The sequence below is a fragment of the Panicum hallii genome, chromosome 5 (genome assembly GCF_002211085.1).
Source record: "Panicum hallii strain FIL2 chromosome 5, PHallii_v3.1, whole genome shotgun sequence".
Classification (NCBI taxonomy): domain Eukaryota; kingdom Viridiplantae; phylum Streptophyta; class Magnoliopsida; order Poales; family Poaceae; genus Panicum; species Panicum hallii.
Window position 1 is genome coordinate 5,619,690 of NC_038046.1, and position 14,308 is coordinate 5,633,997.

General features: G+C 46.3%; 4 protein-coding genes across 4 annotated transcripts; 1 reads left to right on the top strand and 3 right to left on the bottom strand.

Annotated features, from left to right (window-relative positions):
• On the top strand, positions 1-673 carry LOC112893000 (Bowman-Birk type trypsin inhibitor-like). The gene is made up of 2 exons (XM_025960133.1): positions 1-312; positions 395-673. Exons 1-2 carry the CDS (start codon positions 243-245, stop codon positions 670-672), a joined length of 348 nt encoding a protein of 115 aa, XP_025815918.1. The 5' UTR covers positions 1-242; the 3' UTR covers position 673.
• Positions 674-1,029: 356 nt separating this feature from the next.
• Positions 1,030-4,121, bottom strand: LOC112892999 (NADPH-dependent aldo-keto reductase, chloroplastic-like). Its single transcript, XM_025960131.1, has 8 exons — positions 3,755-4,121; positions 2,798-3,672; positions 2,628-2,678; positions 2,435-2,511; positions 2,234-2,321; positions 1,861-2,133; positions 1,550-1,780; positions 1,030-1,299 (listed from the first exon to the last, which is right to left on the bottom strand). The coding sequence occupies exons 2-8, from the start codon at positions 2,906-2,908 to the stop codon at positions 1,216-1,218; spliced, it is 915 nt and encodes a 304-aa protein (XP_025815916.1). The 5' UTR covers positions 2,909-3,672; positions 3,755-4,121; the 3' UTR covers positions 1,030-1,215.
• A 146-nt stretch (positions 4,122-4,267) lies between these two features.
• Positions 4,268-8,293, bottom strand: LOC112892998 (aldo-keto reductase family 4 member C10-like). Its single transcript, XM_025960130.1, has 7 exons — positions 7,837-8,293; positions 7,613-7,663; positions 7,069-7,145; positions 6,857-6,944; positions 5,951-6,223; positions 5,559-5,807; positions 4,268-4,644 (listed from the first exon to the last, which is right to left on the bottom strand). Exons 1-7 carry the CDS (start codon positions 7,945-7,947, stop codon positions 4,561-4,563), a joined length of 933 nt encoding a protein of 310 aa, XP_025815915.1. The 5' UTR covers positions 7,948-8,293; the 3' UTR covers positions 4,268-4,560.
• A 1,820-nt stretch (positions 8,294-10,113) lies between these two features.
• On the bottom strand, positions 10,114-13,449 carry LOC112892997 (NADPH-dependent aldo-keto reductase, chloroplastic-like). Its single transcript, XM_025960129.1, has 7 exons — positions 13,067-13,449; positions 12,880-12,930; positions 12,680-12,756; positions 12,400-12,487; positions 12,030-12,305; positions 11,698-11,946; positions 10,114-11,156 (listed from the first exon to the last, which is right to left on the bottom strand). The coding sequence occupies exons 1-7, from the start codon at positions 13,175-13,177 to the stop codon at positions 11,073-11,075; spliced, it is 936 nt and encodes a 311-aa protein (XP_025815914.1). The 5' UTR covers positions 13,178-13,449; the 3' UTR covers positions 10,114-11,072.
• Positions 13,450-14,308: the final 859 nt, after the last annotated feature.

The following is a 14,308-nucleotide window of genomic DNA, read 5'->3' on the forward strand; positions in this document are numbered from 1 at the left end:
TCCATTGCTCTTTCTCGTGTCGATTGTTAAACGTGTAATACGTCCTCATCTAAGCATTTTTTTCTTTATGATCTGTCATTTTGCTCTCTTCTCCGTGCGCAAAGCAAACGGCCAGCACAGCTGTGTCACTCTGTCAGGCACCTCCTCCTATAAGACGACCCGGCAGGAGAAGGGAGATCCAAGCAAAAGAGTTCCCAGTTGCCACACTGGCTGTTGTTGCGAAGGTAGACAATCAGACAAACATGAGACCTCAGGTGTTGCTCGTCATACTGGCTGTTCTCGCCATCCTCGCAACTCTGCCACTCGGCAAAGGTGAGAGATTTTTCCCTCCAACTTTTCAGAACCTCTTGTTAGCTAGGACGCACGGTTTGGCTCGCTCAACTGGTTGCCGCAGGGAACGAGGAGGAAGGAAGAGCGGCGCTGGCGGAGGGCACGAACGCGAGGGCGTGGCCGTGCTGCGACAAGTGCGGCCTGTGCCTGCTGATGTACCCGCCGAAGTGCACTTGCCTGGACGTTTCGGAGCGCGGGTGCCACTCGGCGTGCAGGAACTGCGTCAGGTACACCGCGGACAGCGGCAGCATCAGGCAAGTACCACCCGTCTACCGGTGCGCGGACATGCTCACCAACTTCTGCCAGCGCCGCTGCACGCCTGCAGCCGCTGCCGTTGCGTAGCTTGGGATGTGGTCATCTGCTGCTTGATACTTTCTCATCGTTTGTAACTGTTTATGGAATAAACTAATAAAGGGCTACACTATGCTCAAAGCTCTGTGATCAGTCATGTGCTGAAATAATGTAGCAAAAGCTTGGTCAGGCCGGGGTATGGCTATTCACTACTGCACTGTTTGAAAACTACGATCAAAGCTACAGAGGCATCGATAAACAACGTGCACTAGAACATAACAGAAAAGAGAGAGAGTTGTTGTAAATGTGTTTGTTCTATGCTTTGTTCCTAGCCTCGTCGCTGGATCTTCATGCAGACCATGCAACAATGCTGACGTCAGTCTGCCAAAAATGCAACAAGATGCACACTATGCTCTTTCTTTTTTGTTAAAGCTTGACTTAAAACAAAATTAAACTGGCCTACTATTTAGAACGTTAGAACAGAGGGAGCATTTCTTTCTTTATTTCCCCTTCTAAGACAAAAGTGTGCCTATTTCGTGGCATGAATGTCAACTCTGGTCACGGATTCGATTTCATACCGGTGATGATTTTCATTTAGATCTCACCGTCCCACAGCTCCTCAATTGTTTTGTACATACTCTGCGGGTGCACGAATGAATCGTTTCTGATTTGCTTAACCTGCTCACCATGAAGAAGACATATTTCAGTGTCAGTTCTGTCAATTCTCATACAAAATCAGCAAGCAAAGCAGTCATATGTGCAACAGCATTCTCCAGCGTAGTAATGATTGCTCAACTGAAGTACTTCTACGTTACAAAATACAAAACTTATATATGCAGACTTGCACATATCCAGATTGAACAAGTGAAAACTGAAGTAAATATTGCATTTTCTGCGCCTCAGATACATAACTGAAAAGGGGCTTTACCTGTTCAATTTCAGAAAACTTGGCACACAGTTCGTCAGGAATATACCAACCAAACAGGTCGATGTTCTCCTTCAACCTTGACTCATTGGCACTTTTAGGAAGCACGCTCTGACCCTGTTGAATCCCCCACCGTAGAGCAACCTGCGCCGGAGTCTTCCCCAAGCTCTCGGCTATTGATGTCACCAGCGGGTTATTCGCAACGACTTTCATCCTGCCTAGAGGCGCATACGCCTACAGATTGAATTGGAACATGAGAACAAAGCCCATCATAATCTTACATGCCAAGCAAGCTTAAAACTATGTTGACTTACAGAGAAGTGTACTCCAGTGGAGTGGCAGAACGCTCTGAGTTTCGCTTGTTGCCAGCCGGGGTGGCACTCCACCTGATTAACGGCAGGAGGAACACGGGCTATAGCAAGCAGATCGGCCAGCTTCTTCATCGTAAAATTGCTCACGCCGACCGCGCGAGCTTTGCCTGAATCGTACAACTTCTCCACTGCTTGCCAAGTCTTGGGCATATCAAACTGGACAAAGTTCTCAGGACTGATTTCACTGCCTTTCTTTATCTGAAAGGGCCAATGGATCTACAGAAATCTCATAGTTGTCACCTGTTAGTACCAAAACAAAATGACAACCTCTTTTTTTTTTTGCGCCCAATGTCGCAAGTGTAGATAGTGAATTTACCAGGTACAGATCAAGGTAATCCAGCTGCAAATCATTCAGAGTGCTGTCGATTGCCAGCGGAACGTCTTCGGGTGCGAGATCGCTGCACCTGCAAAGCTTGATTCTCCGGTTGTTACGAGATTGATGGACATGATAAAATGGCTAGGGAATCATCAATACCCTGAGGCTTCAGGTTCAGGGTCAACTCCAAGGAAATACTACCATATCTTGGAGGTGATGAACAGGTCTTCTCGCTTGACGGCGCCGTCATCGAAGACTTTCTTCAGAGCAACACCAATCTAGGGCGTGGGACACAAGAAGGTTCACTGATTCGAACCAACAGAGATGCCACAGGAAATCGTAAAATCGAGGGGTGGCTCTTTGGCACGCGATTTATGGGATAAATTAGTGCTACCTCCTCCTCGTTGTTGTACAGGGGCGCGCAGTCGATGTGCCGATACCCGGCCTGCCATGACGAGCAAGCAAGCGGAATCAAGGCCAGGGTTGAAGCAGCACGCACATAGATCAAAACTTCTGAGCAAAGCAAACTCGGAGCAGCACAAACTGTTTGGGGGTAGAGAAGACCTTGATGGCGGCGGCGATCGCGTCGCCGACGACGCCGGGGCCGGCCTTGTAGGTGCCGAGCCCCACCGAGGGGATGCGGGCGCCGGTGTTGAGCGTGAAATAGGTGGCCATGTCCTTCCTCCTCTTGCTCTCCTCCTCTTTCCTCTCCGGCGCCGAGACCGACGGTGGTGGGAATCGAGCTGGGGCACGGTTTGGAACCACTTGACAGGGAGGGGTGAAGACTAGACAGACTCCCACGACAACGCGACGCAAACTGCCATGGTGGTCAGTGGGGCGCGCGGGCCAAAAGGAGAACGAGCCAAAAGATGCCGAATAGCGGGGCCCGCATGTCAGTCGCGCCTAGCCTGTATAGTATGTGCCAGATGGGGAGATGCCACTCAGCGTATCACGAGGATGCAGAACGGGTAGACACAGGTCGCATCGCATGCGCCAAAAAAATCGAATCAAGAAACCAAGAAAACGATGCCAAAGTTTATCGAGTTCGCAGGAAAACAAGATTTCCAAAGCTATGGCTTTGCCAGCATCGTGTATAGCTTCTCCATTGCCTCCCATGTAGCCGGGATGTCAGGCGAAACATAGTTTTCAGGGCTGAAGAGGCTGGTTCCCTTCTTGAGCTTGAATGGCCAATGGATCTACAAAAGTGCACACTTGTGTATATATTTTTTTGATCGACATGCTAAACTGCAGAGACAGTTTGGTCGACATGCTAAAGTGCAAAAACAATTCGATCGACATGCGAAAAAAAAAGTTGGGTACTGAAATGTTGAGATGCAAGAAAGGTGCGTGCAAGGTAAAGGTCCAAGTAGTCAAGCTGCAAATCGTCCAGGCTCTGCTGCAATGCCTCGGGCACATCTCCCGGTGCGTGATGGTCGCACCTGAAAACGTAGCGATACACAGGTGAGTAGGACAAAAGCCCCAAGCAGCTGACATCTAGTCCACACTCCACACCAGACCTACCTGGATGACCCAAAGATGGATGTTTAACTTCTCCGTACTCGGGCTGTGAATTGGGAACCGGTCATGATGAAACTGAAACTGAAATTCAGAGGGGTCCATGGGACTACATTTGATGGGCTCAAGCCATACGCTGCTGACAGGGTGATCGAGCCCTGAGGAGCATGCACCATGACCATGCCTAAACGCGCCCACTTGCATCCTTAGTGGCGAGCGAAGCAAGCGGTGCGCCGTGCTGCATGGCTGGGTTTGCGGTTTGCCCATGCTCCCAGAGCCCAGGCCCAGGCCCAAGCCATGCCACCCTCGCTCGGCGGCTGCCGCCCATGCTCTCGCACCACCAGTGCGCCCGCACCTTCGCTCAGTAGCAGGGCGGAGCCGGATCCTCCTCGCGCCACTGCCGGGCAGCATCAACTCACCAGTCACCAGGTCTCACCACCATGGTTAGTTTCACACGTTTGTTTGTATACCACGTTCATCAAATTCACAGAGAAAAAAATCAAAAAAATGAACAGGTCATAAGAAAATAGCTCAAATCTTCAAGATGAAAGATGCAATTTCGAGTAATAGATACAAACTAGAGCGCAGCACAGGATAAATAATGCCAGCAGACTAACTGCGTCGGTCACAGCTCACAGATACCAGAAAACCAAGATCCAAAGTGAAACCCTAGTTCGTGATACAGCATAGAATCGGAGCTTCCGTGCAACTGAACCTTCATTCCTGACTACCAAATTCAGAGATAAATACGAACTGACTGAGAGGCCCAACTGCATGCTGCTCCATGCTCAGGATCAACAATGGTATCCTTCCTACAGTTCACCGTCCCAGAGCTCCTCATGGGTCTTGTAAACACTCTGAGGGTTAACAATGAAGTTGCCTTTGAGAAGCCTAGCCTGGAGATCACAAACTAAAATCGTCAGACGCTCATACTTGCGGCATGAAAAGGTCTTCAAGGGAAAATGATGCCAAGATAGTAATGGACTGCATTGGTTGAAAAACGGTCTAGAAATTTCTCCTATGCAGCAAATCATGCTGCGTGAAACAATGAAAATGCACATTGCGCTATATATGATCAGCACCCCTGTCAATATATTGTTCCAGAAAAAAGATTGATGACAGGGGCCAAGATGAGTTTTTAGTGTCTTCTGTGGATCCATAGGAACATGAAGCTGTGTATATTGAACAATATAGCAAAGGAAACATAGCATTGCCCTATGTAGCAATCAATCATGATCACTAGACAATGGTGGTGGATTTGGTTCCACCCTAGGTATAGCTAATACTGCCAGTGACAGTGAATAAAAACAGCACTCCATCCAGACTGGTGTCAGCACATAATAGCCAAAGTTGAACACAGACTTTCAGCTGGTACGTATAGGTGTGTACAGGGAATGCAGTATCTCACTAAAACATAATCACATTAAAATTTATAATAATATGTTTATAGTAAATATTGCAGCTGCATATGTTACTCTGCACAAGCGTGATCAAGGGGAAAAAGGAACAGGCACCCTTACCAGAAACCTGTCACAGAACCATCGGTTTTCCAACTCCAAGAAAGCTAAAAAAAGAACTACAAATGCTACTCACTATCAATTTAGCATTCTCCAGGTGAGCAGACTCAGTAGAGGAGATTTACACATGGGTTTGTTTATCAGGATAAAATCAAATCATACGATTTAAGAAAAGCATAACAGAGCAATTTTGAATATCAACTTATCCTATAAATATGTCTAATTATTATCAATAAATACCAATGTAATTTATCCTCATTAACATATTGTAAGGGTATCACACGCATATATACCTGCTTAATCTCAGAGAACTTTGCAAGCAAGTCATCTGGAATAGACCAATCGTAAACATCAAGGTTTTGCTTTATCCTTTCTTCATTTGTGCTCTTTGGTAGTACACTGTGACCCATCTGAATGTTCCAACGCAAAGCCACTTGTGCAGGTGTTTTCCCAAGTTTCTCAGCTATCGAGATGATTACTGGTTCTTTCAGGACATTACCATTCATCCAACTTGTACCAGGTGAACCTAGTGGCGAGTAAGCCTGCAAAACACATGCAGAATAAAATTAACAAGAACAAATTTGTATTTCACAAAAGCAATGCAGCCTTTTAGAGATAAAGGAATGCACAAGGTATTCAGAATTTCAGATTAAAAAATAGATATATATGAGGTAATTAGACTTACAGTAAGATGAACACCAGTTGACCGACAGAAGTTATGGAGCTTAGTTTGCTGCCAGCCAGGATGACACTCCACCTGATCAACAGCTGGAGGTACACGAGCTACAGCAAGCAAGTCCCCCAATTTCTTTGATGAGAAGTTACTCACACCAATTGCACGGGCTTTGCCAGCATCATATAACTTTTCCATTGCTGCCCAGGTAGCAGGGATGTCAGGTGTAACAAAGTTTTCGGGGCTGGTGTTTGTTCCCTTCTTCACTCTAAATGGCCAATGGATCTACAAAAGAAAGAGATGATCAGAGATTTTAATTTAGTTGTGAAGACCGCGATAAACAGTTTCAACATGTAATCATCTAGCTCTAATCTGAAAATACCAGGAAACAAATGTTGAACAACATAGAAGACAAATCATTGAGCATATTTAATCTTTTCTGCAATGTATTCAGGATGCCAAAAACAAGCAGCAGCAGTGAACGTGGAACAATTTCACACCAGAAATCAAGACTACCATATCAGTCTATACCAAACAAGATGGAGAAACATCCATGGATGTAATATGGCTAACTGAATGGACAGAATTCAGGGGATAGGATAGCAGCACACATATTCAACAAATGACAGAGAAAACCATACTTTCACTTTCCGAATTATAAACTATAGAAAGAGCACACAACAGGCTATCATGGACAATAGAATTCTGCCAGTATATCTGATCGACTTTTAAGGTATAATGTAGTTCAGACAAATGCTCGTTTGCTTGCTGAGGAGACTTTACTTTATTAAAAAATAAATAAAATGAGTATATAAAAGTAGGGTTATCAGTACACACAAAGCAAGATACTAATAATATAGGGACCATAGTAGAGGAAATCTGATACTGAAATATAACTGTAAACAGGAAGATGCGTACAAGGTAAAGATCCAAGTAATCGAGCTGCAAATCATTCAGGCTTTCATTTAGTGCCTCAGGCACATCTTCAGGAGCATGGTGATCATTCCTGGAATCAAAGCCATCCAGAAATAAGTTAGATGTGAATGATTAAAAACGTGAAGTAGGCATCTGTATGCTCAAATTGAACTGCAGTCATAACTACAGGAATATCACTAAAGATTTGAGCATACCATAGCTTAGAGGTGATAAAAAGATCTTCGCGCTTCACTACACCCTCTTCAAACAGTTTCTTCAGCGACAAACCAATCTGAGTAGTCCAAGAATGGATGTCAGGGTTTCTGCAATCCAATTGCTATTCAAAACCAAGACAGCACATAATGCATGTAGAACAGGACATAGGACATAGGAGGGGTAAATGCTCCTTGTGAGGTGTGAATCCCATGCTAATATGTTCACTAAAGTTTCAAAATTGGCCCTTATTTCCTCAATAGGTTCACTATAAGTCCATATCACAGAGGGATATTCTCTGCCCAAGTAAATGCTGTAAAAGATTTACAATCCAGTATAACGATATGTTGCTCGGATAAAAGGATATGATTTGCAAATTGCATAATTTGCATTGTATGTATCCATATATATACGTTTCAAGTTGTATTTACACGAGAATAAACGGCAAGTTGTACGCAAACAGCAGGATCACACAAACGGGAATCTACTGGCGGCCAACACAGGAGTGATTCAAAGCTTTACGTGAACCTAGTTAGTAGCAATTACCTCCTTCTCATTGCCGTAAACTCTGGCACAATCGATGTGTCGGTACCCCGCCTGCACGAACCGAAAACAGTTACATATTCTCGATCGTCTAGGAGAAAAAAGGGATCTCCCAAATATCACTAAATCAGGAAACAAGTTATGCAGAGGGATAAAGGGGAAAATTTTAGTCTGGATAACGAAGGACGTGGGGAGAATAGATGGCCGAAGCGAATGTGTGCGCGTACCTTGACGGCGGCGTAGACGGCGTCGCCGACGACGCCGGGATCGGACTGCCAGGTGCCGAGCCCGACCGAGGGGATCTTGGCGCCGGTGTTGAGCACGAAGTGCCTCGCCATCGCCGCCTCTCTCAGTCTCTCTGCTACTGGGCGCTCTGTCACACAAGGATTGGGAAATGCAGAGGGGAGCAGCACGGGAAGGGAAGCTATGGTGGCGGGGGAGCAGGAAATGGTGCCTATATAGGGGCGGCGGCCGGCGGGTGCGGTGGGCGAGGCCGGCTCGGTGGCTCGCGCGTTCGGGGGCCTTCGTTGCGACTAGGCTGCTGGTACGCGTGCACCAAGTGTCTTGCCGGAGCTTCTGGTTCTCCGGCACGGGCCACCCTACCACTCACCATCATGGGATCGGATCTTTGAGCAAGCCAAAAAGACTTCTCCTTTTCGGCTCCGGAGCATTCCAATCGCCGTGATTTCCTCTTCGGTAAGGTGATTTGAATCGTTAGTATGCAGGCACGCTCTACGTATAGCGATACGATGCTCAGCTTACGAGCTCCGGTAGCATTTTATGGTTTCCCAACGCAACGCTAAGCATCTTGTCAGCATCTCTTGCGTTTTGCGGAGGACAGGATCGCACGAGGACACGATCCTTGAAAATTATGGTTAACTACCCCTTGTCGATTGCGCCGTATCCCGCCGGGGTTTCAGTTCATTGGTTGGTATGGTATCTCAGGCCCGCCCAGAGACGGAAGCGAAGTGGAGACACCCGCTTGTCCGCATCGTAGAGACGTAGCAGTGCTAGGGGTGTTTGGCGAGCGAATCTTATTATTTAAAAATATTAAATAAAATTTAATTATAAAAGTAAAATATGCGGTTTAGTCCGTCAACTTTAATACGCGGGTCAAGTTCATCCCTTAATTTTTAAATTGGGCAATATAATCTCTCAACTTCCATTTTTAAATCAAACTCAGCCTTTGCTGATATTATACTTCATATGCTATGAGATTTGTGCACAAGGTTCTCTTTGCCTTTGACTCCTTCCCCTTCTAAATTTATTTAGAAGCTTTGTTTAATTTGAAATATAGAATTTTATTTATACATGGATCGTATTATATTGCGGACGTATGGAGAGTAAAATTAAAGTACTTGTTGCATAATTACGTAATAAAATGTTACGGAAAGTTGAGTGAATAACGACCCAAACATAGGAAATTAAGGATGGAAAAAAGAAACCAAGGGGGAAAGTACTTTTTGCATTTAACTCATGTTATTGTAGAGCATAATATCAGTACGAGAACGAGTTTGATCTTGTTGAGAGACTATATTTGCTAATTTAAAAGTTAAGGGACAAACTTGACTCTTGAGATAAAGTTGAGTGACCAAAATGTCTATTTTTGCAGAATCCCTGGACTAATTCGCGAGACAAATCTAACGAGGTATATTAATCTATGATTAGCGAATGGTTACTGTAGCATCAATATAGCAAATTATAGATTAATTAGGTTTATTAAATTTATCTCGCGAATTAGTATCCATCTGTAAAATGATTCTGTAAGCAGATTTTATTTAATATTTTTAAATAGTAAAAAAATTATTAAATTCATTTCGCGAATTAGCATCTATATGTGAAAAAAATTATAAATAAATTTTATTTAATACTTTTAAATGTTAAAATTTCTTTGATATGATATGAGTAAACTTTAACCTTCCGGAACGACCTGGAGACGCGGATATCCAAACCCAACGCACGGGACAGCGTCTGCTGGATGGCCCAGGTCGCGCGCCCACGAGGCCACGAGGAGACGAGGACCACGAGTGCGGACCCATTTGAGGTTGTCACCAAACCACGTCTATATTCTGAAGAGCATGGGCATCGTCTGCACCTTCGGTGCTCAGACAGTCAAGACTTCACCAATTTGGGGTGGACGATTAATCGGCATCGTGAGCGTAAGCAGTGACGGGATCGAAAGGTCCGGCACACCTTTATCGCCGATGGCAATGTATCGGCCTTGGAATCCCGGGTGTGTCAAGGCTGAGGAGCGGCCACGCCAGCCACAAAAGCAGAAGCGAACAGATGCTTGGGGCTTTCGAATTCCAATTTCAAACCGGCTCCAGCTCCAGTTCCAACCTGTTCAAACTCGTCGAACTCAGCACCTGAGTGGAGCAAGCAGCCGTTCATAGAGCTCCTATATAGCTTTCGGAAGATAGATAAGTTATCAATCTTTTAATACCTATTATGCCTATGAGCCTCCTGCCCCTACCGCCTCCTCCACTGCCCCGGCCGGTGGTCCCGCCACGTCCGCGCCGCCCTTCGTCTACCTACCGCTGACGCATCCCCGCCCTCCCCTAACCTGGTCCGGCATCACGCCCGTCCGGGATCAGGCCCGGCCGCCGGCAACCACCACCCCGGCCAGCGGCGGAGCACCGCCTCACCACCCGTACACCGGTGAGCATTGGAGCTTCTGGCAACTCTAACCTGCCGCTGGCCTCGACCACCACCCCGGCCGGCAGCCGCTTCTCTTACCTCCTGCCTATCCATGTGCATTCCTAGCTCGAAACCCTAACCTAGTGACCGCGGCCGGCGGCGCGGGAGGCAGCGGCGTCGCACCGAGAGGAGGAGGAGGAGAAGGAAAGAAGGAAAAAGATTGTGCGGTGCACGTGGACCGTACAAATCTTAAATATTGGAAGATGGGTAAGTTTCCAACTTCCGGAAGATATATAAGATTAGCCGCCGTTCATTCGACTGGCATGGTTGTGCTTGTGCGGTTCCCAACGTCTGGGCCGATCCGCCCACCGATGTTGTGCGCGCCTATGCGTGGCTTCGGGTTGGGCTTGATCTCTTCCCGAAACCAAGCCCATCGCCCACGCGGCTAAAGGCCCATCACGCCAGCATTTTCTGAACAAACAATGGAGGCTCAATGATCATGTTGCTTTCGACATGCGACGCCCAGCACCGTGCTAATCAAATTCACAGGGACTTCTCAAAAAAAAAATCAAATTCACAGGGACAGGTAAATAAAGGATAGATGATGCTAATTGTCCGGTTAAGATACACGCTGGTAGCAGTTGCACAGGGAAAAATGCTGCCAGATGCTTTAACTGCAAAACCAACATCAATAGCAGTAGCACTAGTGATTGAATCGCCCACCAAACCAGCATCCCTAGGCGCAAATATGGAGGTAGGAGCATATAAGAAGTGCCCGGTTCCTACGTAAGTTGCTCCCTGCTCAGGATGAACTCCAATTTCATTCCTAAATTTCCCCATCCCAGAGCTCCTCATGGGTCTTGTAAACGCTCTGCGGGTTAACAGTGAAGTCGCCTCTGACCAGCCTAACCTGAAGGCCACAAAATAAGGTAGTCAGATCGGATGCATTCATTCTGCGCTATGAAAAAGTCTCCCAGAAAGTTAAATAATAACTTGCTACATTGGTTTGAAAATATCTAGAAAAATGAAAAAAAATCCATTGAACTTATTTTTCAGAGACTGCAAAAAACAAAAAGACTGTCTGAAGTCTGAGCTAGATTGATTGGTAAAGAACTATGCGGCAAAACCATAGGCTGCATGAAACATTTGGTAATGCTGACTATTCTGCAATAAAACAATTGGTAAGTCAAGGGCTCAAAGAGGATTTATTTTTATCGTGCTCCAACAAAAAAAGGGATCTATGTAGAGGCTTGATTCTGGCAAATTATCATTCGCCAACTACCAACAGGCGAAAGATGGATTTCTTTATATCCTGTCAGGATAAAATCAAATCCTATGAATTCAAATGGTGATATTCCAACATATCATCTCATCCTATAAAGATGCCTAATGGAAATAAGATTTCTGTGCAATTTTGTTCACATTTAAGTATTATAAAAGTATCAACAAACCTGCTTAATCTCAGAGAACTCTGCAAGCAAGTCATCAGGAATAGACCAATCATAAACATCAAGATTTTGCTTTATCCTTTGCTCATTCAGACTCTTTGGTAGTACACTGTGACCCATCTGAATGTTCCAGCGCAGGGCCACCTGTGCAGGAGTTTTCCCAAGCTTATCTGCTATTAAGGTAACGACCGGTTCTTTAAGGACATTACTGTTCATCCAAGCTGTACCAGGTGAACCTAGTGGTGAGTACGCCTGCAATAAGAACATAGCTTTTTAACATAAGCAAGCCGGGCCTTTAAGTGACAGAGAAATATATAGGTATACTGCAGACTTACAGAGAGATGAATTCCAGTTGACTGACAAAAGCTATTGAGCTTAGTTTGCTGCCAACCCGGATGGCATTCCACCTGATTAACAGCTGGTGGTATACGAGCTACAGCAAGAAGGCCACCCAATTTCTTTGTTGAGAAGTTACTCACACCGATTGCACGAGCTTTGCCAGTATCATATAACTTTTCCATGGCTCCCCAAGTAGCAGGGATGTCAGGTGGGACAAAGTTTTCAGGGTTACTCCAGTCGGTCCCCTTCTTGAGTCTAAATGGCCAGTGGATCTACAAAATTTTACACTGATTAGTATGAACAAAAAGGCCAGATTAGTTAAAAAACATGGAAATTAAATATAATTCTGAAATGGAAGATGCATACAAGGTAAAGATCCAAGTACTCAAGCTGCAGGTCGTTCAGGGTTTTGTCTAGCGACTCCGGCACATCTTCTGGAGCATGATGATCATGCCTAAAAACATAGCCAATTACAGATCAATTAGACAGGATGGGCTAAAACCTCACACATCTTCTGGATCATGATGATCATGCCTAAAAACAATTACAGAGCAGGTAGAGATGATGCATGGACTAAAACCTCGAAACAAGCATAATACTCATTAAACTTGAACTGCGAAGTAACTCCCCGCAGCTTTTCTCTTACCATAGCTTAGAGGTGATAAACAAATCTTCACGCTTCACTACACCCTCTTCGAACAGCTTTTGTAGCGCCAAACCAATCTGAATTCAAAGAGGTGGATTTTACTTTTTCCTCACTCCACTTATTGTTACTCAATTTGAACCGAGACAGTATTGCACACAAGCATGTAAAATGTGATGCTTGGAACGCAGGAGCTTGATTACCTCCTTCTCGTTGCGGTAAGCCCTGGCACAATCGATGTGCCGGTACCCTGCCTGCACGGCTTGGAAACAATCTCAGATTCGTGATTCTCTCGGATGAAATGGGATCACCCAAAGTTCAGCTAGCAGAGCCGAGAATGGACAGAGACTAGCTCGGGCGGCAGGGAAATACAGTCTGAAGAAATGTAACCTTGACAGCGGCGTAGACGGAGTCGCCTACGTCGTCGGGCTTGGACTGCCAGGTGCCGAGCCCCACCGAGGGGATCTCGGCGCCGGTGTTGAGCACGAAGCGCCGCGCCATCTCCTCCGCCTCACACGCACTGACAGATTGACGCGCGCACTGGCCGCTTGGTCGAGGGAGTGGTGCGCGCCGGTATATATGGCGGCCGGCGGCCGGCGGGTTCGTTCGTCCGGGGGCTTCGCGGTGGTGGCGGTTACTAGGCTGGTCAGCTGGTGTCCCGTGTACGAGAATTATGGATAGCTAGCTATCTCCGTCGTGAAGGACGAAGTGGACATAGCTTTGTTTTGTCGATATCGTAGAGTACGTAGTCTCCTAATCTTCGATGGCTACTTCAGGAACCTAAAGCATACATGGGACGACGAGACATGAAACGGCCGATTTGATTGAGCCTAACCCCTAACATGAAACGGCCGGCGCTGAAAGTGTTAACAAATCATCACCAAAGCTAACACGGGCGCTGCAGACAGCACGATCCGCCTCACCAGTCACCCGTGCTCCCAGACTTCATCGCATACGCAATCAGGCATCACCAGCGTAAGCAGTGACGGGATAAAATCCTGTCGCGCTCGCGTCTTCTGATGAAGAAAGCGAAACGAGCACTGTATGTCTGCGCTTTGGAGAAAACTAGGTAATGCGAAAATACTGTCGATGCAAGCTCCCAAGTCCCGCCTCGCGTCGTGGTTCGAATTTGCGAGCCTGATGCTCGCACTGCTTCTCGCTCCCGTGGCAGCCAAAGCCCAAATAAGTGAACACGTGGTTTTACCTTTCAGTAAGAAGTGTCTGCCATCTCATATATATTTCAGTATGATGCAGTAATAAGGTGATCATCAGTAGCCCGCAGCTAATGAACCTTTCCATATTCTCACATCTCCTTTATGGGGTTCAGACTATATATGAGACTAATGGATTGTGCACCTAATCTGAACCTCCGCTGCGCTGCACGGGGTAAATGATGCCAGAGGGCAGAGACTCCATGTGTGCGATGACATATGGGACCTGATGACCCATTGCCACATCAACAAAGTCACATGAGAAACGTATGACCGACCCAACGTGGCTCTCTCTTTCCGACCAGTTTTTTCCCCCTTTTTGGGAAGAGGATCTGGTTGGGTTGCAGTAGCCCAAGCGAGCACGGGGGAACCTCTACCTCTTTCCTCAACCGGCTTCGGAGCGCGGCGTCTATTTATCGCG